At 44.9% G+C, this 24,575-nt stretch overlaps 1 protein-coding gene across 2 annotated transcripts; it reads right to left on the minus strand.

Moving 5' to 3' along the window:
* Positions 1-2,154: 2,154 nt before the first annotated feature.
* LOC106556933 (aquaporin-6-like) lies at positions 2,155-18,573 on the minus strand. 2 transcript variants are annotated; one of them, XM_014075979.2, is made up of 4 exons: positions 18,165-18,573; positions 8,947-9,105; positions 7,194-7,274; positions 2,155-3,284 (listed from the first exon to the last, which is right to left on the minus strand). In XM_014075979.2, the coding sequence occupies exons 1-4, from the start codon at positions 18,522-18,524 to the stop codon at positions 3,087-3,089; spliced, it is 798 nt and encodes a 265-aa protein (XP_013931454.2). In that variant the 5' UTR covers positions 18,525-18,573; the 3' UTR covers positions 2,155-3,086. The 2 variants fall into 2 exon arrangements, with proteins under 2 accessions (XP_013931454.2, XP_013931456.2); XM_014075981.2 differs by lacking the exon at positions 8,947-9,105.
* Positions 18,574-24,575: the final 6,002 nt, after the last annotated feature.

Raw genomic sequence — 24,575 nt, forward strand, 5'->3', positions numbered from 1 at the left:
AACTGTGGAAAAAAGATCATAAAATGGGGCAAAACTTATTTAACAACTGGAAATTTTAAGTTCAAATGTGGTCATAAAACAAGGATTTCCAGAAATCTCTCAATAACCTCATTATATTATCAGGCCTGAGGCTCCCAAGGAACTGGAGATACGTTTTGATGGTTCCATTGCAGAGACGCCATTCTTATCTCACCTTCGCCTAAGGCTTACGTGTTTATTTATCTTTGAATGTGAGTTTTTTTACATCTTTATTTCTGTTATTTTTATGTTTGTTTATTTCAATTGTTGGTTGCCCAGAATTGATTTTTGTAAAATGGGCAGCTAGACTATTTGAGAAATAAGTAAAGTTTGAGGTGACTTTTCTACTTTTTATTGCCTGGTGGGAGAGGAGGGGTGGAAACCTTTCATTTAATCGAGGTTTAACCAATAAAGGAGAATATTTGTAGCTCAGGGTTGAAATGAGGGGTCCTTGGTGCTCTCTGAGCTTGCTTGTTTTCTTCAGAGGTGGGTTTCTCCCAGTTTGGCCCAGTTCTACCAAACCAGTAGTGGTATTTTGCCCTGGGATGCAGAACCAGCAGCAACCCAGGCTGGCCACACCCCCAAACTGGTTCCCTGTTTGCTGCTGCTGTTGCCGGAATGTTGTTTAGTAGTGCGCTCGCAGTTCACTGTAAATTGTTCTGCGCATGTGAAGAGCGTGCAACAAACAGCAAAGCGTGCAGCATGCGAACACTCAAGCACCCATGGAGTGAACTGGTAATAAAACTGGGAGCAACCCACCTCTAGTGTTCTTGCAGACATTTCATTATCTTAGCACTGATTATGTTACCTAGTTAGGGTAATGAAACGTCTGCAAGAAAACAAGCAGGCTCAGAGAGCACCAAGGATCCCTCAATCTAGGTTTAACACATGCTCACTGATGGTAGGGAGGGTCCTCACACAAGAGCAACATAGATTTCATTCAGTGTGAATGAAATCTACAAAGCAAAGTTGGTGTGATTATTCACTGTGTAGCAAATATTCTCTTTCTATAATAATCCAAATGAGAATTTAAAGACAATTTGGGGGTAAGACCCAGGACTATATTCAAAGCTCTGAGGGGCTGGAGGTTGGACTCAGCTCTACTAGGGATCCCATTTTCATGTACAGATCAGTGGTGGGTTTCAAAAATTGTTCGAACCTACTCTGTGGGTGTGGCCTCCTTTGTGGGAGTGGCTTGCCACCCATGTGACCGGATGGGAATGGCTTGCCGCCCATGTGATCGGATATGAAGATGCCGACGACACTTGTCAGAACCACCTTAAATTACCTCACACACAGCACTGGCATGCATAAGAATATGATGTAAACTTGTTTTTTAAAAGGCATCTTTAGTTTGTGTTAAAACAACTTCAACACACGCAATGTTCTGATTGCACCCCAAACGCAGTAGTCATCCTTACCTTTCACAGAGGCACTGAGCTTTATAAATATGAGCATGATAGTGTAGAATAATCATATCCAAGGACCAGGGGTGGGTTTCAAAAAAATTTGAAACCTCTTCTGTAGGTGTGGCCTGCTTTCCGGGTCCACTGGTAGAATCTCTTCTAACCGGTTCGGTAGATTTGACGAACCGGTTCTACTGAATAGGTGCAAACTGGTAGGAACCCACCTCTGGTACAGATAATCCTGACTTACAGCAGTTCATGTAGTGACCATTCAAAGTTACAATGGCACTGAAAAATGTGACTTACGATCATTTTTTCAAAGTTACGAACTTTGAGGCATCCCTTTAATCATGTGATCAAAATTCGGATGCTTGGCAACTGGTTCATAGTGCTGCACTCTCCCAAGGTCACGTGACCACTTTTTGCAACCTTCTGACAAGCTAAAGTCAATGGGGAAAGCCAGATTCACTTAACAACCGTGTTACTAACTTATCAACTGCAATGATTCACTTAACGACTGTGGCAAGAAAGGTTGTCAAATGGGGCCAAACTCACTTAAGAAGTGTCTCACTTAACAATAGAAATGTTGGGTTCAATTGTGGTCATAAGCTGAGGACTATCTGTTTATTTTGGACGAGTGAAAGTCTACGCTAGGCAGCAACTCCTTGCCTACTTTGATGGGATGACATTTTTCCATTGAGAGAAACCCTTGTCTGGAAGTGCAGTGTGTGTGTGGGGGGGGATTTACAGAGGCTCAGAGAAAATTCTCCATGACTAGGAAAATCCACAGGTCAAGATCTGCCTTTCTTGCTCCTTGTTTCCCAGCAGTGAAGGCAGCATAATTTTATGCAGCGTGATGTTGGAGTGGCTCAGTGACTAAGACGCTGAGCTTATGATCAAAAAAGTCAGCAGTTCAGTGGTTCGAATCCCTAGCGCCATGTAACGGAGTGAGCTCCCGTTCCTTGTCCCAGCTTCTGCCAACCTAACAGTCCGAAAGCATGTATTTTTACAAGTAGAAAAATAGGGACCACCTTGGTGGGAAGGTAACAGCATTCAGTGCACCTTCAGCACTTAATCATGCTGGCCACATGACCATGGAGAAGTCTTTGGACAGCGCTGGCTCTTTGGCTTTGAAACGGAGATGAGCACTGCTCCCTAGAGTTGGGAACGACTATCAGATATGTGCGAGGGGAACCTTTACATTTTTTTTACTGCATGAGATGCAGCATTGGTGAAATGGTTCATTCGTCCCCTAAGGATCCCGCCAGCATCCAGGCTATTTATCCAAGTAACTTTTGCTTATCCTCTGGAAAAAAAACCTGCCTGGAAAAAGACAAGTTTAAACCTCAAGCAAGCTGCGCGTTTGGCACTGCAGTTCATAGCCGTCAGGTTCATATTTGCTTTATACTGAAAGTAGCCCTTTTCAATTTCCTGAATAGAGTTCTTAAGCTACCCACATGGCAGCTTCCAATCGCAGGGCAACAAAGGACCAGCTCCTGCCAGGCGCCTCTTGATGAGAATGTAACAAAATCCACATGGCAAGTCAACACTTCAGAGGAAAGGCACCTGGAGCCCTCTAGCGGCTGCTTGTGGGATCACCACCCACAGATCCATCTCTTGCTGAGCCCATCCCAAAGTTCCTCTCCACGGAGACTGAAGAGGCTACAGTCTATGCACCAGACTGGGCAACGACAGGGTTTCTTTCTGAGCGTTCTCCTCCTGCGTCTTCAGCTCTTCTCCATCGTAGCTGCCTTTGAGAATGGACAGTCTCTGGCTGAAGGGCTTATGGTCATAGTAAATGACAAAGTTGTAAAGGACAGATGCCAAGACTGCACCAATTAAGGGGCCCACCCAGAAGATCTGTAAGGAAAGATCAAAGCTAAGTCAGCACAAGGAAGGCTTCTCATCAGTTGACCTAAACAACAACCTTATTTATCCCAAAGTCAGGAGCTCCGAGCCAAAGATGCTGCATGATCTTTAGCAATCCAACTGAAGTGAATTGAACCTAAGTTACTAGGTAGATCAAGGATCTACCTACATCTACCTAGATCTACACTAGATTCGTTTCACTCACAGTTTCCCAAGATTTAATTCCTTTTCATTGCCTTGGAATCAGAACCCAGGTCACTACAACCTTTAACATCTACAACCAGGATCACAGGTGAGAAAAATCAAGACGATGGCAACAATGATGAATGAAGCTTTGTCTTAATTTTTAATGTGCACCATATATGCCCTTGATGGCGAACCTATGGCACGCATGCCCAAAGTGGCACAAAAAGCCATGTCACCCAACATGTGTGGCCTTGCCTGTTTGTCTTCCGGGTTTCTGGCATGCATGCGCACGTAACGATCAGCTGTCCTTTGTGTGCGCAGCAGTGCCAAAAACTGGCATGTGTCATGCACCTTGGCCAGCTGATTGTCAAGCGCGCATGCATGCCAGAACCTGGAAGTTTGGCTTTTCTGAACCACAGTCCCTTTGCACGTGTGGCAGTGCCGAAAACCGGCCTGCGCATGCATGCCAGCCAGTTGATTGCTGGGTGTGCAGCGTGCTAGAACCCGAAAGTCCACTTTTCTGGAGCATGGTCCTGACAAGCACGTGCGCATTTCCGGGCAACCTTTTTGGCCCTCGGTGCCAAAAAGATTTGCCATCAGGGATATATGCAATCCATATAAACACTGGGTAAGAGCTTCCATCACCATTGTGACTGCTGTCTTGACTTTTTTGATTGTGATCTGTAGACATTCCCGATTGGGAAAGTTATGTCCTGCCATGTGAATCAACCCACCTCTTCCAATGTTGTGACATCTTCTGCGGAAAGAACTGAGTAGCAATCCATGGGAGTGAGATAGCTGTGTATCAGAGATAGACAGCTTACCCTATTTAAAGACAGATACAAACTAAGATAAGATGGACCATGTAAATAAAAGCCGGGGGGAAATGGAATCTGTCCCGTTTTATGAATCCTTTCACCAAAATGCTGAAGTACGTCAAGATTTTCACACAACGAGGACTCGAAATTCGCCACTAAGTGAAAACAAAAAACCCTGGCATACGATACAGTGATCTAGACCAGGGATGTCAAATTTGCGGGCTGGGTGCGTCATGTACTGGCCACGCCCATCCCCGGTTTAGCAAAGAGGGGAAATGCCATGATACATCATGTGACAACGACATGACAATGTGAGTTTGACACCCCTGATCTAGACCATTTCTCAAACTTAGTAACTTCAAGATGTGCGGGTTTCAATCCCCAGAATCCTCCAGCCAGCAACGATGCCACGTTTGAGAAACACTGGCCTGGATGGACAATGTCTTCTTGGCAAGATCAAAGTCAGGAAATGTTCAAACTCCCATTCCTGAAGATTTCCCAGAGTCAGAATTCAGTATCAAATGGAGCACCGGCTTTAACTGGGGGAAGCTAAATTTAAATGCCTGCTGACTGAATTCAGCTTTAAGCTCCTTTAAGGAGAGTTGGATATGCAAAGCAGGAAGGGCTTGCTTTAAAGCCATAAGCTACTATTGAGGTTAAAATGGAAGTAAATGACAAGAAAATAAAGGGAAGTTCGATCTACAACTCCTCTCTCCACTTAGTTCTGTTCTTACATTTTCCATCTTAATTCATCCCTTCCTGGAAACTTTCAAGGTCAGAAACTTCTGTGAATAACCATATCTGCAACTAGAACCCTGCCAGGTTGGTGGTAGACAGCTTGAGTGTGTTGCTCCCAGGTGGCTCTACATTAAGCAAAACCGAGTAATCCCCTAGGACAGGGGATCAGCAACCTGCGGCTCTGGAGCTGCATGTGGCTCTTTCATTCCTCTGCTGCAGCTCCCTGTCACTGGTCAGCTCCACAACTGATAGGGCTTTCAGTTAGGACAGGCAGAGGAAAAAAGACACTGAGCTAGGAGGAGACTCTATGGTGGGGGAACTGGACTTCTGGTTGGCTCCAGAATTGAACAGGGGGTTTCCGGTTAGGACCTTTGTGGCTCTTTGAATGTTTAAGGTTGCCGACCCCTGACCCAGGAAGAAAAGGCTAGGAAGGGAAAATTAAAAGAAGAAAGCTATGCTGTTAGCCCCATGCCTCTCTTAAAGCAGCCTATTGCCTGAAAAGACCGTAGGGCGTCACTGTCAATATTGAAGGAAGATTTAACTGCTAACCCAGTTAGCTTTTGCATGTGGAATGGGGAGTGGTAGGAGAGATGTAGACCATCCCATTTCTGACTCAAGCAGAAACATTTCTTAGGCAGCTCTGTTGCTATGCTTTGAAAGGAAGTCAACCTGGCCTAAGGGGGGGAGGGGAAGTCAGGCTTTGTCTTTTGTGATAGAAATGTTCTAGGCATGACTCCTGTCCTCTGTAGGGCACCAAGCCTCCAGGAATAAGAGAGAGCCCATTTGTAGCCCCTTTAGGAAGTAAGAATATGTGTGTGTTTTTTTAAAAAAACAATCACTTGATTTATGTGCTGTTTTTCTTTACTACTAGCAACCTCACAGACCACCACCAGAGGGCAGCATAGATTTACAGAGAGTTTTGTATCTCTTTGCTGCCACTTATAGGACAAATCTGGAATTCCGTGGCCCACAGTTGGTTAACCCTATTCTTCATGCCAGCAACTGAAACTATTTATGCAACCGCCAGGGTGTTGCCTCCTCTGATTTTAATCTTAGGAAGTGGGTGAGACCAAAACTGGTCTGCCATATGCAACCAGAAGATGGCTATCACCTCCCAGCTTTAAAAATATAGTTGTTACCAGACTGAGCTACAGTTAAGATGTCTAAACAAAGTCCTGATCAGTTTTATGGAAAGTGGTTCTGAGAAGCATTGCAGCCTTGCTACTTAAAATCCCATGATACCCCCCCCCCCACAAATACCTGCCAGTAAGTCCATGCAGATGGCTACAGAAAGTTAAACAGCACTCTATGGGAGGTTTAGAGAAATTTGTGGACTTGTAATACAGAATGGTCATTTTTGGTTTTAATAATCCCAGACCAGTGCAGTTCATCCTTGGGTTCTGTAGGAAATCAGCACCCACCCCTCTCCTAGAAAAAATGAAATAGCCTGGGAAATATTGAAAAGGCAGAATATTATTTTTCCCTGAATCAGAAATGGAGTTTTTAGGCAGGAAACAGACTCACTCTTAATAGCCCCGACCTTTCTCAATGGGCCATTAGGGGCCCTGAGCCAGTCTACTCTACATAACAAAGATCCCTCCTCTTCAGGTCTAGTGTGATGGGATTAAGGCATGATAGTATTAGCCCTTTAGCCATCTCACTACAGGGCACCTGGGAAGAAGCAATGCTCAACCAAACGTGGACTCAAGACAGCCTAAAGAGTTGCCCCCGCATGGCCCCATGGGAGTCTGACAACCAATCTGAATACATTTCTTACCCAGGAAGAGGAAACAGAGAAGTGGGGCTGAACAGAGAGTATAAAAAACCCAGCAAGCTCCTCCTCCCTCCCCTTTTCTTCTTCACCCAACATCTGGAAGCATCTAATTCCCCTTTTCTGTTCAGGACCTCAAGCCATGTGGTCCGGCCCACCATTAAAACCATCTTTCCAAGCAGCCTCCATGTTTCCAGTGTCTTTTCCCCCACTTGGAGCTGAACCCAGAAGGACATTTCTTCCGACAGTTCATAGTGCATACAATTAAATCCTACTGATAGTTAGGCTTTCAGGGTCTGGCCAATTGGATAATTCTTTACCCCACTTTTCTTCCACCTACACCCTGGAATAGTGGGGGATGAGGATACAGAAAGAAGAGGGTTTTACCCACTGCTGAAGAAAATCCCCAGTTATGACAGCAGGACCAAAGGATCTGGCTGGATTCATGGAGCATCTAGTGTAGTAATGCTAGAAACGAGAAATCAGAAGAAAGGATTAGAAAAGGCAGCTCTTGCGGAAGCCCCATTCTCTCTTTCAATGTTGCACTTCCATCAAAAGATTTTTTTCTCACTGTAGTCCAAACTACTACAGGTAGCCCTCGACCTATGACCACAATTTAGCCCAATATTTCTGTGGTTAAGTGAAACATGTGTTCAGTGAGTTTTGCCCCATTTTACAACCTTTCTTGCCACAGTTGTTAAGTGAATCACTGCAGTTGGTTAGTTAGTAACACAGTTGTTAAGTGAATCTGACTCCCCGCCCCATTGACTCTGCTTGTGAGAAGGTCGCAAAGGGGGATCACGTGTGCTTGGGACACTGCAACCATCATAAATATGAACCAGTTGCCAAACATCTGAATTTTGATCACGTGAACATACAGATGCTGCAAAGGTCATAACTGCAGAAAATTGGACACAAGTCGCTTTTTACGGTGCTGTTGTAACTTTGAACAGTCACTAAATAAACTGTTGTAAGTCGAGGATTACCTGTACAGTGTTGGGATGGAATCAGAAGTGGTATTCAGCCAGTTCTGACCAGTTCTGGAGAACTGGTAGTGGACATTTTGAGTAGTTTGGAAAACCAGCAAATAGGCTGGCCATGCCCCTGCTGCCTCCCAGCCTCCCAGCTGATCTTCTTTTGTTGCCCCAAACAGGAGAACAGAACTGGAAAACAGGTTAGTGGGGTGGGGAAGGAATGGGGATTTTGCAGTATCCTTCCCCTGCCACGCCCACAAAGCCCACGCCCACAGAAACGGTATTAAAAATTTTTGAATCCCACCACTGGATGGAATCCATATAAAACAACACACTGGCAAAAAATGCTTGTGTAACTTTCTAGTCTTAAGCCTGACGTTGAAGACTGGATGTTCTTTGGTTCAAGCAGCCACTCCTAGTTTCCTTTCCCCTAAAACAGGGGTGTCAAACTTGATCGTCACAGTAGCATCACATGACCTATTGGGACTCCCCCCCCCTTCGTTAAACCAGGCAGTGGCGGAGCCAGCACATGACGCAACTGGCCCACAGGCCGCGAGTTTAACACCCCTGCTCTAGAGTGTCTCTTTTGTTTGAGGCAGGCTATGGTCTGGGTGAAATATTTGGCCAACAGGGGTGTGCTGTGAGCTTTGTGATGTCAGTTGTGCATCACACCACCCATTGTAGTGGGATTATCTATGAACACAGTCGTAAAAGCTTAGAACGTTGATTGCCGTAGGATCCACTAGCTAATTTCAAATGTTCTCCCGAAAATACCCCTCACTTGTTTGCATTATACATGGGCAAACTTTTCAGCCAGGAGCCCAGTCCAGCTGCCCCCAACCCTTAGCGTTTACAAGGCAATTTAAACAATAACTGTTGCCTTATTCCTTTCTTCCTGGTTTTTAAGGGTTCTCAGCTTTATCTGGCTAATGCTGGCTTGGGCGTATTCTCTCTTTTATTTCCAACATTGATTTTTATTTTGCTTTGAATGCCTATTCCCTCCAAAGAGCGCTCTCTATCATTTTAAAAGCTTGCCTCTCGCATTTTAAACAAAATAAAACAACGCCTGTCTTGCTTAGGGCTCCCGGCTGTGTATTTTCAAGTAATCGTCAGCCAGTTCTGGTAGCCCTACTCTTATCTTGCTCAGCGTCTCTTAATTTACTCACCCCAACCAAGTGGCCCAGGGCAACCGAGATGCCAATGATGACAGCAGGGGAGCCCTTACTGCGTTGGGTATCTGTGGATGCAAAATAACACAGAACCAACTGTAGGGTCAAGATGAGCTCAACTGCAACAGCCTGTCCACTTGAAATATGGATGATCACCTAGGGCAGAGAAGGAAGCAACAGTGAAGGAGACTTTAACCATATGGCTGGCATCTTTTCTGCCTGGGAAAAAGGATTATTATAGAGGTTTTAGGTTACGCAAATGCAGGATCCCCCACAGTTCAATCCGAGCACTTTGTTATAAACAGCAGAATCCCTCTTATGCCAACACATCATTGGGGGGGGGTGTCCCTCCTACCTCAACATTTAAGGGGAGAACCCTGAAGGATGTATAGTTCTATGCAGGTGGCTCCAGGTGGAAAAACGTGTGACTTTAACAGCTGGCTTTTATATTTCTCCAATAGGGGAAGCCAGCAGTCATCCCTGATCAGCTGAAAAGGACTCTAAACTTTCCTCTTATTTTTAGTTATAAAATGATGTTTTCCAGCTTCTGGCAAATGTCTGCTCCGTCTGAAGTCCATCATATTAAGGCTGAGCCCTGCTGTGATCACATCCCTCCAGTTTTCATGACTGTTTGCCTTTCGAGACCAGGAAACCAGCGTTCTTCTGCTGTGCTCAAAGACCATCCGTTCCGCTTTTCTTGCCAATCCCTGGGTGCAGCTCAGAGGTGGTATTCTGCCGGTTTGCACCGGTTCAAGTGAACTGGTAGTGGCGATGAGGTGAGGCTGCACCCACCCACCCTGACATCATTACACAGGCTCTGTGCATGCACGCGCTCCCTCTACCAAACTGGTAGCGAAGATAAGAGGATCTCATGCCCAGTGCAGCTGTGTCTACCGAGAGGAGGTTAAAAAAGATTAAGATGGTAGCTGCATAAGCCTACCAGTGTACCTAACGTCCCGGTCCTACTGTCCCCATTTATTTGTACCCATTTCCTGTGTTCTTATTCTTTATTCTTGTTTATTCTTATTCCTGATATATTGTACACGAGTGACAAACTAAATAAGTAAATAAATGAAAATAAACCATGCAACATTAGTCTTTCCCTTTTTTGACGTGATGCATATTGTCTTTCAACAGGTAGTCCTCCATTATCGACTGAAATTGGGACGACCAACTCAGTTGCTAAATGACACAGGCGTTAAGTGAAACATCACATCACCGTGCTCAATTTAGGTCAATTCCACTGTGGTTGTGAAGCAAATCAGTCACTGTCACTAAGCGCAACATCAGATGGCTGAAACTTGGGACTTCCTGCCAGGTCTTCCACTGACTTGGCTTGACAGAAGTGGGATGGCTAATCTGTTTGACTTATTTTTATCTATGTTACAAATGCTTTGGACAAAGTTGGTGCTGTGGACATAGCTTATCTTGATTTCAGCAAAGCATTTGATACAATTCTCACAATGAGCTCATAAAAATGTTGTGCAGCTGGGGCTTCATCCCTGGGTAGTTCAGTGGATAGGAAGTTGACTCACGGATCGATCCCCAGGGGGCGATTGTTAATGGGGCTGAAACACCCATTGCTTCTTGCCTCCATTTGCTCAATGGAGAAATATTACAAACTCAGAACTTTCTTCATGTTTTGGAACAGCTCTTTGCCCAAAGCACACTTGCCCCCACGCCCATAATGCAATGTGCATGTGATACTCCCAGCCCTGCGCATGTGCGTGCATGCCCTCCCAGCACTCCCCATGTGACCCCCCACACCTTGTTTTGGGCCTAGTAGGCCTCCCTGCAGCCTCCTGGGACCAAAAACAAGCCATGGGGGGGGCACCACACCTCTCCCCCATGCTCCCCCCATCTCCATGCATGCACACGTGACCCCTTCACTTCCCACACTTGTGCACGTTACCCTCCCACCTCCCCGCGCATGCAGCTGGACGGTGGGAGGCACCCACACATGCGTGTGGAGCTGCTCGCTCCACGGCTCACATGCCCACAGAGAGGGCTCTGTGTGCCACCTGTGGCATCCATGCCTTAGGTTCGCCATCATGGGCCTAGTATGATATTGCTTGTAATAAGAAATCTCTACTCCTTCTAGTCAATACAACTGTTCCCACTTCTTAATAGACTCTCTTCTCTTGTAGCTGAGAAATATTCCTATCCCACAGTGTAGTCCAAATTCAGAGTGCCTGAAGTGTGAAATTAATTCTTGATATCTGACATGGAAATGAAAATTGAGATTAACTATGGATTATCAAAAGGTGAAGGCTTGGGAAAGAAGCAAAAGGGGAAAATATTGACATATCCCTCTTTGCATGTCTTGAAGTTAGGTGGAGCCAGAGGCTCCGCTCCAGAGGTGGGTTCCTGCCAGTTCGCACCAGTTCAGTAGAACCAGTTCGTCAAATCTACCGAACCAGTTAGAAGAGGTTCCACCAGTGGACCCGGAAAGCAGGCCACGCCTAGGTGGCGCAGTGGTTAAATGCAGCACTGCAGGCTACTGCTAGATCAGCAGGTCAGCGGTTCAAATCTCACCGGCTCAGGGTTGACTCAGCCTTCCATCCTTCCGAGGTGGGTAAAATGAGGACCCAGATTGTTGGGGGCAATATGCTGACTCTCTGTAAACCGCTTAGAGAGGCCTGAAAGGCCTATGAAGCGGTATATAAGTCTACTGCTATTACAGAAGAGGTTCCAAAAATTTTTGAAACCCACCACTGACACACACACACACAGACACAGACACACACAGAGAGAGAAAGAGAAAGAAAGGAAGAAAGAAAGAAAGAAAGAAAGAAAGAAAGAAAGAAAGAAAGAAAGAAAGAAAGAAAAAAAGAAAAAAGAAAGAAAAAGTGAGAGAGAGATGAAAGAAAAAAAGGGAAAAGGGACAGAGAGACAAAAGGAAGGAAAGAGAGAGAGAGAGAGAGAAAGAAAGAAAGAAAACACATGGCCGGCAAGCCACTCCCACCAGGTCACATGGCCAGCAAGCCACTCCCACAAAGGAGGCCACACCCACAGAGTAGGTTCAAATTTTTTTTGAAACCCACCACTGCTCCGCTCCTACCTACCAATTGAAAGTGACTTTTCAAAACATCTGCTGTAATAATCAGAAGCTACTCATTTATGACATTTATTCTATTTTTCTTCTAAACCTTTTCTTCTGTTTTTGCATTTTAGGGTTTTATTTCCTTCCCCCCCCTTCTTTTAGTTTGCATATGTTTTTTACTCATTTCAGCTTAACGCTAGTGTAGATGAAAAAATAGGTTTGCTGCTATTTCATTTAAGATATTAACAGAAGGCTAAACCCTCTGGTCTAGCCATTTATCAAACACTGCCTCCTATCACCCACATCGCCTGCCCACATTAAAAGCAGGATTGATAGATGTTTTCCCACTAGATGTGATATTGCTGGGGGAGGAATCTTTATGCAATATGTATGCAGATTGGGCATCTTTAGCATTTCAGATTTTTAAGATTTGCTATTACCTCAAAGTACAGTATCATATATAGAATAGAATAGAATAGAATAGAATAGAATAGAATAGAATAGAATAACAGAGTTGGAAGGGACCTTGGAGGTCTTCTAGTCGAACCCTATGCCTAGACAGGAAACCCTACACCATTTCAGACAAATGCTTATCCAACATCTTCTTAAAAACTTCCAGTGTTGAAACATTCACAACTCCTAGAGGCAAGTTGTTCCACTGATGAATTGTTCTGCCAGGAAATTTCTCCTCAGTTCTATGTTGCTTCTCTCCTTGATTAGTTTTCATCCATTGCTTCTTGTCCTGTCCTCAGGTGCTTTGGAGAATAGTTTGACTCCCTCTTCTTTGTGGCAACCCCTGAGATATTGGAACACTGCTCTCATGTCTCCCCTAGTCCTTCTTTTCATTAAACTAGACATACCCAGTTCTGCAACTGTTCTTCATATGTTTTAGTCTCCAGTCCCCTAATCATCTTTGTTGCTCTTCTTTGCACTCTTTCTAGAGTCTCCGCATCTTTTCTACATTGTGGCGACCAAAACTGGATGCAGTATTCCAAGTGTGGCCTTACCAAGGCATTATAAAGTGGTATTAACTCTTCATGTGATCTTGATTCTATCCCTCTGTTTATGCAGCCTAGAACTGTGTTGGCTTTTTTGGCAGCTGCTGCACACTGCTGGCTCATATTTAAATGGCTGTCCACTAGGACTCCAAGATCCCTCTCACAGTTACTACTGTTGAGCAAGGTACCACCTATACTGTACCTGTGCATTTTGTTTTTCTTGCTTACATTTAGAGTCACACATACTGTCAGGCACAAGTGACCAGATCCACATGTGTAGATTTCAAGTACCATTGCTGCATTCTGCTTATAATAAGAAATGTCCACAGACTGCTTGTCTTCCCTTGGGAACAGATAGAGAGCTTGGGGAAGGGATCTCTCTGTGTGTGTGTATCAGTCTTGGATCTCTTACATCTGTGTGACAACTCAAGGCTAATTCCCTGCTTGATCCCTCCTTCCTTTTGGCTGGGTGTTTCCCAACAGATACCAATTTTGTTCATCATAGATTTTCAGAAGCTCCTTAGTATAAGCAAAGAAAATATTGAAGTCAGAGGGGAGGTATTGAGTGATGGATGCTAACTAATCCTTGTCCAAATATAAAAATCTCAGTGGCTTAGTGTCCTTGGCGGTGTTGTTGCCGCCTTTCGTACAGCTGATTCTGGGAATTTTCCCACTATTGCAAACAGATATTCTCCACCCTTTCTTAAATCCATAGAAAAGAAATACTGGCTGTGCTCATGGCCAATTCCTATCCTGTTGTGATTTATTGCTGAATTATATCATACTGATTAGACACATGAAGTATGGGACCTTTTCATTCTACTGTTTCAGTACTTTCGCCTGTGCCAAACCACTCAGAATTAAAGCATTTACAGCCCTGATGGCTGAGCAGTAGAGCACCATCAAGCAACACTGGTGCAATAACAGTGTGGTCAGAGGTGGTATTCAGCAGGTTCTGACCAGTTCTGGAGAACCAGTAGAGGAAATTTTGAGTAGTTTGGAGAACCGATAAATACCACCTCTGACTGGCCCCGCCCACATCTATTCTCTGCCTCCCGAGTCCCAGCTGATCGGGAGGAAATGGGGATTTTGCAGTAACCTTCCCCTGGAGTGAGGTGGGAATGGAGATTTTGCAATATCCTTCCCCTGCCATGCCCACCAAGCCATGCCACACCCACCAAGCCACGCCCACAGAACCGGTAGTAATTTTTTTGAACCCCACCACTGAGCATGGTGCTAAATAAAACTGACCAGAAACACCAAACAGCAAATGCCATTCTGAACTGACCTACTGCTGCTCACCTAAGTGGGTCTCAAACATACACTAAGGGGTGGTGAACCCAAACTGATTTTACCTACCTTGTGGCTGCTATTATATGTTGTCACCTTAAGTGGCCAAATGCTAATTTAACACCAGTACAATAAACAGAAGAACAGAGTTGGAAGGGACCTTGGAGGTCTTCTAGTCCAATCTCCTGCTTAAGCAGGAGACACTATAATATTTCAGACAAAAGGCTCTTCTAAAAAACCTCCAGTGTTGCAGCATCCACAATTTCTGGAGGCAAAACATTCAACTAATTAATTGTTCCAAATATCTGGAAATTTCTCCTTAGTTTTAGTGTGGCTCTTTCTTTGATTAGTTAATTAGTTGATTAGTCTAGAATGATTAGCTAAGTGATCTCAGCCTATTTCATTTACCACTTGATGCTGAAAGCAACCTCACAGGTACATCCTCTTCAGTGGTGGGTTTCAAAAATTGTTCGAACCCACTCTCTGGGTGTGGCCTCCTTTGTGGGAGTGGCTTGCCGCCCATGTGACTGGTTGGGAGTGGCTTGCCGCCCATGTGACCGGATATGAAGATGCCGATGACACTTGTCAGAACCACCTTAAATTACCTCACACACAGCACTGGCATCCATAAGAATATGATATAAACTTGTTTTTTAAAAGCCATCTTTGGTTTGCTTTAAAACAACTTCAACACACGCAATGTTCTGATTGCACCACAAACGCAGTAGTCATCCTTACCTTTCACAGAGGCACTGAGTTTTATAAATATGAGCATGATAGTGTAGAATAATCATATCCAAGGACCAGTGGTGGGTTTCAAAAAATTTTGGAACCTCTTCTGTAGGTGTGGCCTGCTTTCTGGGTCCACTGGTGGAACCTCTTCTAACCAATTCGGTAGAACCGGTTCTACTGAATAGGTGCGAACTGGTAGGAACCCATCTTTGATCCTCTTAAAGAAGGCTGCACAACACAACAAATATGATGTTGATGCCATGGTTAGGTGCAACTGGAAAGAAACTCTATCCTTCCTACCTAATTCAAGGCCCTGCTACTTCCAGAGCTGCAGGAGGCTCCCACACCAATGTCTTCACTTCTGATTACATAGTACCAATGTACATTGTAAATCTTACAACACTCACTCTGTTTTAGTTGGAAGAGTTGAACGGTCAGGTTAGGGACAGATCATCATGGAGAAAATCTATCCATGGGGTTGCTAAGCGTTAACAACAATTTGGTAGCACATAATCCATCAGTCAACCTATTTCTGGGAAAGAGCAACCTGCATTCTCTGGGCTCCTGTTCTTCTAGTCTCTTTCCCTCTCCATAAGCATGGAAGAGCTTATAAGGTTTGTTCCTAATACATAGATATAATGACATTTAATTCTACTTCTGAAAAGGGATGTGGTGGCTCAGTGGCTAAGACCCTGAGCTTGTTGGTCAGAAAGGTCGGCAGTTCGGCGGTTCGAATCCCTACTGCCATATAATGGAGGGAGTTCCCGTTACTTGTCCCAGCTTCTGCCAACCTAGTAGTTTAAAAACATGTAAAAATGCAAGTAGAAAAATAAGAACCGCCTTTGGTGGGAAGGTAGTCATGCCAGCCACATGACCACTGAGACGTCTTTGGACAGTGCTGGCTCTTTGGCTTTGCAACGGAGAGGAGCACCACCCCCTAGAGTCAGGAACGACTAGCACACATGTGCAAGGGGAACCTTTACCTTTACCTTTAGTTTTACTTCTCTCCCCCAAAACTGGCCTCTTTTATCCACTCTGTCTCTTGTTAAATAGTTGCACCTTCCACCATGTCAACAAAGGACCCAATCATTCTAGATGTTGCTAAACATAACTTAACAAGTTCCTGCTGCAAAATTCCAACCTCTGACCAGCTCATTTATTTGTTGAAGATAAAGTCCACATTTCCTTCATTTACAAAACCACTGTGCAACAAAAGGTTGAGGGATATGGAGTTGTTTAAGGCGATCCATTAACTGGATGGACAAAAGGGCTATTTCTCACTCAGTACATAGGTGGAGGGAGTTCTCCTACAATGCAATAAAGTACAGCAGGCAAATTAGACAGCAAAGTAGAAGAAAAAACACCCTTGATATTAAGCATGATAAGATGGGTGGAAGCTAATTCCCCAGTGGGCTGACAGTGCGTAGAGGCCAATAACATGCCTTCCAGTCACTGAGAAACAGTAAGTTGTATTCATATTGAGGCAAACTCATCCAGATCAACCCTGAATCTCCCATGTCCTTGGTCCTTCCATCTGCCCAGTATATGAATGAACCCAAAGTAATGTTCTTGACCCTCTGCTCTGCCCATTCTCTTTATAATAGGTCATTCTTATTCCCTTGTTTGCTGTACATTCTTATCCTTCCCCACCTTAGAATTTAGAGTGGACATACATGGGAGCCTGTATCTCCCTTTCGAATTGTTATTGTCCAAGCATGGACAATCCTTTTCAGTCTTAGCATTTCCTTCCCAGTCTTATAGTTTAGTTTCTGGGATTTGCACGAACGAATGTATCAGTGATCCAGAGTTACAATCAAGTGAAGTTTGACACCCTTCAGTTTCTTTTGGTTAGATCTTTTGGACTTCCCACATTTTCAGAAGAAGCTACCTACTCTGACCTTTAATTTCTGTCCCAGGTGCTATAAACCATGCTAATAAAAACTGGCCATTTTCCAGTTAATTTTGTCAACCCAACCTAGGGAGTCTGTAGGGCAAAGCGGGATGAATTGGAGGTTGTGGTTTTATGAAGTCACCCATTCCTGCTGTATATCCTGCTTCCATAACATTCTGTTTCCACTAGATACCCTCAACCCTGACAATAACCATTTTTATAAAAATGGAATTGCATGTTATTATAGCCACCATGAAGCCATTTTATAATTCAATCCATGTTGCAATTAATTCCAGGACACTTTGAGTTTTTGTTATAACTTACTGTTATAATCCTTCCCATTGGACTCTTCCATCAAGCCATCATTCCAGCTAATCCTTTCTCTTCGATTTAAATCATAATCAGCTTCCCTCTCCCAATAATTTCCTAGTAAACCAACAAAGAACACGCTTTGCACAGCCTTCTACAAGAGGATGTACCATCAGCAATTGACTTAGACACAAACTAGAATAACTTTATTGTCACTTTGAATGTACGCTAATCGGCATACATTAAAATGAAATTTCATTGCTTACAGCTCTCAAAGGCTCACCACCTCCAATATACATCACATAGACTCACGTAGGACTGTAGCTATTTGTATTTGCTGGGCAGTGGTGAGATTCAAATTATTTTACTACCAGTTCTGTGGGTGTGGTTTGGCAGGCTTGGCAGGGGAAGGATACTGTAAAATCTCTATCCCCCCCTCACTCCAGAGGAAGGTTACTGAAAAATCCCCATTCCCTCCAGATCAGCTGGGACTCGGGAGGCAGAAAATAAATGGAGGGGGGGGGGCAGTCAGAGGTTGTATTTACCAATTCTCCGAACTACTCAAAATTTCCACTACCGGTTCTCCAGAACTGCTCAGAAGCTGCTGAATACCACCTCTGCAGAGCCCCATTCGTGCTCGCCTGCCACTCCCACAAATGGTGTGTGTGTGTGTGTATATATATATATCTCTGTGTGTGTGTTTGTGTGTATGTGTGTGTTTGTGTGTGTGTGTGTGTGCACAATACCACCTCTGCTGACGAGCTTCCCTCTGTAATCTAACACAGTGACAATATTTCACACCTTAACAGCCACACCCCTGTTTGATGCTTGGCAGATCCACAACTCCAGTCAATGTTGGTACGCTTGCTGGAATACATACCGCTTGGTAGGTTATTTGAGGAGTGTTCCCAAGGCAAATGCCCATGTCAAAGATGCCAATTTGATAACCTACCTTGTTGATGCCCATATTTCCCCGCACATTCCCAGGGGTCACCGCATAAAGGACGGCTGCCCCAACAATTCCTCCAGCCAGCTGGGCCACCACGTAGCAGACAGTCCTCACCAACGAGACACGAGAGCCGAGCAGGAAGGCCACAGTCACCGCTGGATTGATGTGGGCTCCACTCACTTGCCAGGCAATCTGGACAGCTGCAGCTGCTGCCAAGTTGAAAGTGATGGCAGTCTGGAGGATGGAGGGTGTCTCGGGCCAATCCAGAACGGACCCCAAGCCAAAAAAGACGTAGATGGCAGTGATCAGCAACTCGGCGAAGACAGCCCTGTAGAAAGCTATCGAAGCAAGTTCCTTACACATCCTGCAAGAAGCAAGAGGGGAATGGAGCAGATCTTCTGGTGGCTTTTCCCCTTCTGAGCAAGGGCCAAGGAGCCACTGATTAAATGAGTGAGATTGCAACATCGGACTAGACCAGGAAGTTAAAGGGAAACGCCTGCAGTAGCCTTTCCTTCTTTGCTTCTGCTCCAGGGAAGGGCTCTATCTGGGAAGCTTTGGGCCAACCACATAAATCCAGTGAAAGAAGCTTCAGCAACAGATCCTGGGAAAGAAACAACTGGGGAGGTCAGTCATGCAGCTTCTTTCTCAAACTGCTACATCCAAAAGCTCATCTCCTACCTAAGGAAGCCCATCATCGGTCTTGGCACAGACAGCAGAAGAAGCTGGAGTGACGTACTGTGTTTCCCTGAAAATAAGACCCAGTTATTTTCTTTTGAGTCCCAAAATAAGCACCAGGTTTTATTTTTTGGGGAAGTCTCACTCGCTTACCTTAGGACTGCTGCAACCAGGACTCCCACACCCCAACACCTGTTGCGTCGCTACCTGACTTATTCTGTAGCTGATTGCGGCTACTTGTAGTCAGATGCCACATGGCATATAACGCCGATGCCCCCACTTGCAGAACACCATGCAGCGCACCATGCTGGTTCCACCGCTCATGGCAGAACGCTGCAGGCTCCTCAAGCTGGAGCTGCTGCTCGTGGCAGAATGCTGCAAGGCTCATTGTGATGAGTTGCACAGTGCTCAGCTGCAAGCCATGGCACTGGTGTGGCAACCCACATGGCATCCCGTCACAAGCAGCAGCACCAGCGCAATGCACCACATTTCATCTGGCCCCAAGCAGCCACAAGTAGATGCAAAGAAGTTGGGTAGGGGCACAACAGGTGTTGGGGTGTGGGAGGCCTCACTGTGGTGGTCCTAAGGTAAGCAGGTATGGGGCACGTAGGGGAGCTCCACCTCCTCACCCCTGCCTTAGCTTGATTTTTACACCTGCACCTTGCCCCGCCTCGTATAACCAGACAATTGGCTGGGTTTAACTAGGGCTTATTTTGGGGTAGGGCTTATATTAGGTACAGGTGTGGGAAATAGGGCTAGGGCTTATTTTTGAGGTAGGTCGTATTTTCAGGGAAACATGGTAGAAACTTAGTTTCTACCAGACCTTAGTGGTCCATTGAGTCTGTCCTTTGGGGTTTTCTTTTTCTTTTTAATTTTTTTTTAAATTTTCTTTTTTAAAATTTTTGTCGAATGATGGACGTGTGTTTATCCCAAGCATGTTTAAACTCATTTATTGGTAATTGACTCATTACCTCTCCCGGAAGTTGGTTCTTAGTTTCCACTACTTTTTCTATGAAGTAATACTTTCTAACATTACTTTTGAACCTCCCATCTGTCAGTTTGAGGTTATGCCCCATGTTTTTGATCTTTGCATAATATTGAAAATACTGCCTTTCAGAACCTTACTCACACCCTTAATATATTTAAAAGTTTCAATCATGTCCCCCATTTCCTTTCTGTCTTCCAAGCTGTAACTATTTCATTCCTCCAAAATCTCTCCTGATACGAGAGATACCAGAACCAGCAGGTTCTGACCAGTTCTGGAGAACCAGTAGCGGAAATTTTGAGTAGTTGGGAGAACTGGTAAATACCACCTCTGACTGGCCCCACCCCCATCTATTCTCTGATTGAGAGGAAATGGGGATTTTGTAGTATCCTTCCCCTGGAGTGGGTAGGGAATGTAAATTTTGCTGTAACTTTCCCCTGGAGTGGTGAGGGAATGGAGATGTTGCAGTATCCTTCCCCTGCTACGCCCATGAAGCCACACCCACCAAGCCATGTCATGCCCACCAAACCACGCCCACAGAACCAGTAGTAAACATTTTTGAATCCCACCACTGACTGATACGTTTTGTCCCTCAGACCTTAGACCATTCTTGTTGCCAGTCTCTGGACTCCCTCGATCTTATCAATATCTTTTTCTAGGTAAGGTCTCCAGAGCTAGACACACTACTCCAAATGGGGTCTGACTGAAGCCCTATATAGCAGGATTATATAGCAGGATTTGGAAACCAAAATCTGCAGTACAACCCTGAGTTTCTATGTGGGGGAGCACCATTAATCACTTCCAAGGTTGGCAATGTCCTCAGTTAAGGGCAGGCTCCTCCTTGAGTGATAAGGCATTTCTCAGCTCCCTCCCCCCTGGCATCCTGGCTCTGTTCAACGTCATCAGAAGCAGATGCCTAACAATATCCAAGCCACAGCTTAGCAGAGATAGAGTGATTATAGAAAAACTGAGGCTGAAAACTACTTGCAGGAAATAAAATATCAAAATATATTGACTGTGTTCAAAGGGTGGAGAGAATTGCCTGACCATTACCTAGTAACCTCCAGTTATCTTGGGCTACACCTTTCATTATGATCCTATCTGTCTGGGGACAATGGAACATTTAGGAATCAGATAGGGGAAAGGTGTACTCATTTACAGACTGGGAGAAAACCATCTACTACTTTTCAGGAAGCTCCCCCCCCCACTTTAATTTCAGCTGAGAAGATTTCCCTGCATACTTTGAAAACAGAGGTGGGATTCACTTACCTTCCCTACCGGTTCGCAAATGTGAGCATGCCTTCTGCGCATGCGCATTGCTTGCACATTACTTCAGGGCGGGTGGGCAGAGCCTCCCGCAGCCGCTACTACCAGTTCACCCAAACTGGAGAGAACCGGCTGAATACCACCTCTGTTTGAAAGACTTTCTTCTTGGGCTTAAGCTATCAATCCATTCATACCATAGGTCATTTGCTACCAGCATTACTACCGGTTCGGCGCGCAAAAAGTTTTGTGCCCATGTGTGTGCATTTACACCTAAAAAGATCTGTGCATGCGCAGAATGTAAGAAAAGGGGGGGGGGGATTACATTTCTGCAATTGAGATTGTTCTACACATGTGCAGAAGCAAAAATAAGGATGGCGCCACCGACAATAGAACTGGTTCGGGTGCGTGGGCAGCCGAGTTACTACCTACTCGGCTGAACCAATCCGAACCAGTAGGAACCCACCTCTGATTCATACACATTCAACCTCTTTTAAAATATCAGTAGTCTCAAGTAGCCTCATTGTTTTCACATTAGTACAATATCTCTTAGTCTTAGCAAACAATTGTTGCTTTGTCGGTGCAATCTGATAGCTCTGTCAAGCCTGAATGTTAAGTGGGTGTGGGAACGTTTGTATCCTGAGGTGTTCTAACGTTAATTCAGTTTGACACGGCTTTGAGCTGGAGGAGATGATGGAGTCTTCAATAACCACAACATAACTGGTGAATCATGCACAGTCCAATGGCCCACTGACTGGAGGAGGAGTAGAGAAGTCGCCAAGCAACCAGCTTTCCTCTTGGTTGGACAACATGACAGATTGTTTTGGAAACTGGAGAAAACTGAAACTTATATTGGGGTGAAAAGCCTGGGAACTTTAGTATGAGCTCTTCACCAGTAGCGGCAAGATGGTGTATCTGAATAAATTGGTTCCTTGAGGAAAAGCAATGCCTTTTATTTGTTATGGGTGCATTACTTGGAGTCTGACATGCTCCATATTAAGGAGAATGACGAAAGGAGCTTTGTCAAATTCCAAGAAATAATTTCTCCATCTCTTGGAGCAGGAGAACAATATTGATCCAATAATAACAATTAGGAGAATAATGAGAAAAGACCCCCCTCCCTCTCTGGTCTTCATGTTTCTCCCCCCCCCCTTTTAATCTTCTGATTAAATCTTCTGGTAATGATTGTTGTCATTACTGTTTTATCTTTTTAATACTTCTGGTTGCAATATTTGTAAGCCTCCCAGTGTCACCTCTGGACAAGATGGGCAGTACATAAATCCAATAAATAAATAAACAAACAAACAAACAAACAAACAAACAAACAAACAAATGACTGTCAGACCTTTCAAAATTTTATTTTAAAGGTGGAGAGATGGGATAGAATTGATTAAATATTTGTATTAGGTTTTTCTTTTACAACCATTCCCCTTTTACTACAATTAAACTTTCCCCCAACAGGGAAAAGCCAAGATCCTGCTCTCTTTTGCATTTCTCGGCAGAAAATGTTGGTTTGTTCCCAGAAGCTCCATTATCTGGCTCAGTTCTGCTTCCTTTGCAATGTAGTAGGTTTAAGGGTCTTCTTTGCAATTCTCTCTGGAGAGTTCTGGCAGAAGTTTGGTTATTTGGCTAATCAACAGGGCATCCATTAGAACAGGGGTGTCAAACTTAAGGCTTGCGGGCCTAATCCGGCCTGCAAGATGCTTAGATCTGACCCACGGGCCTGCCCTGGAAACAGCAAAGGACCAGCGCACAGTGCCTCTGCCAGCAAAAATGGAGCTCGGGAGGGTCACACGCAGGCTCCTGGGTTCCGTTTCCTGCCAGGACAACCTCTTGCCACCCCCTGAAAATAGAGCTTGGGAGGGCCGTGTGCAGCCTTCCCGGGCTCCATTTTCACTGGCAGAGGGCTGCAGGAGGCCATCCTGGCCAGAAAGGGAATCTCAATGAGTGATGTCAAGCTGGCCATGCCTACCCTGGCCACCCCACCCAGCCCCCTCGAGGTCAAACACAACCCTGATGCATCCCTCAATGAAATCGAGTTTGACACCCCTGCATTAGGAGATCAAGTGATTTCCACTCTCCCCAAACATTTCTCAAATAGGTATATGGTTTCATCCATCTTGTTCAGCATCCCATGTAGCAATATAGTATATTGCAAAGCCACAGCATTACTACATTGCACTGGATTGGGCTTGTCTTCAGATGCGATTGAGCCTCAGTTCCCAGCAGCCTTGGCTACAAGGTCAATGGAGAGGGGTTTGAGGGAGCGGAGCCAGAAGCTGAACCGGAGGACAGCTGCTTGGGAAAGACTCTATTGGAGAATGTCATTCTCTCCCCGGTGCCAACAGGCAAAACCTGTTAAGAACTTTTATCCAAATTTGCTTCCCTGGTTTTGTGCTCATATTAGAGGGAACATAATGGCTACTCTTGGGGAGGAGAAGATTAAGTTTCGTCTGACTTGACAAAAATGGGAATGTATTACTAATGTTGAACATGCTCCGTTATAGGATTGATAGCTCTTGCTGAAATGTGTTCATATTCCTCTTCCTCCATCTAAAGCAGTTTGATATTGTGCAGAATTAAGGCAGGCCCAAACCCATGGAAATCACTGACATGCATCTTCAGGCTCTGTTAGATACATCATGTTTGCTCTTTGCACAAAGCTAGGGCTTAGAATCAGCCACTAAGAGGAAAACAGAGCAATTACCAGGTTATAAACAACATACCGAAGATAAATCATGGGGCTGGGAGGGGGGGGGGCTTTCAAAGAAAAACACGTTAATCATGGACTACTTTCAGTGCAACTTGCTGGAAAAGCAGCTCTGACGTCTTCAATTCTCCCAGGGCATATCAATTCTACAAATAAATTTGGTTCACATTCAGCCTCTGCTCTGAAATAATCCTGAGAATGATAGTTGCATGAAAATGCAAAGAGTTCTTCATGCCTAATCCTCTTCCTCTATGCTAGAAGTCATTCTTCTATTCTCCAAAGGACAGGAGGGAATTATAAAATGAATTTATCATAGCATTTCCCCTTTCAAGGATGATATGAAATCTGTGGGACGGGGGGGGGGGGGTGTCCGGAAGGCACTACTGCCGATTTGCTCGTGTGCACCTGTACGGCACGCATGCACAGTGCAATTAAAATTGTTCTGTGCATGCGCAGAACTGAAAAACAAGATGGCGCTGCCACCACTGGCACCCGGGGAACCTGTTCGGGGGCATGGCAGGCCTGGGTAGCTGTCGGTTCCAGCGACCCAGGCTATCAAACCATTACTAGTTCTGCCGAACCGATCCGAATTGGTAGGAACCCACCATTGGGGTGGGTGGGTTTGTCTTTCTGGACTTGCAGCTTCTGCTTGAAGAAAAGGTTGTAGTTATGGCCAAGAAAGCTTTTGCACAATTCCATCTTGTGTGCCAGTTGCACATTTCCTAGATTGGCGGGCCCTTCAGACATCATTTGTGCCCTACTTACCTTATGACCTGACTCC

This window comes from Thamnophis sirtalis, unplaced genomic scaffold, assembly GCF_051295495.1.
Source record: "Thamnophis sirtalis isolate CommonGarterSnake01/CBP01778 unplaced genomic scaffold, rThaSir2_p1.2 scaffold_3, whole genome shotgun sequence".
Taxonomy (NCBI): domain Eukaryota; kingdom Metazoa; phylum Chordata; class Lepidosauria; order Squamata; family Natricidae; genus Thamnophis; species Thamnophis sirtalis.

Excerpts from the sequence above, each read along its gene's own strand:
- LOC106556933 (XM_014075979.2), bottom strand. The coding sequence starts at position 18,524 with ATGTGTAAGGAACTTGCTTCGATAGCTTTCTACAGGGCTGTCTTCGCC. Across the intron at positions 9,106-18,164 it reads GAAATATGGGCATCAACAAG|GTGATCATCCATATTTCAAG; the intron begins GTAGGTTATCAA and ends TCTCTGCCCTAG. Across the intron at positions 3,285-7,193 it reads GGGATTTTCTTCAGCAGTGG|ATCTTCTGGGTGGGCCCCTT; the intron begins GTAAAACCCTCT and ends CTTTCCTTACAG.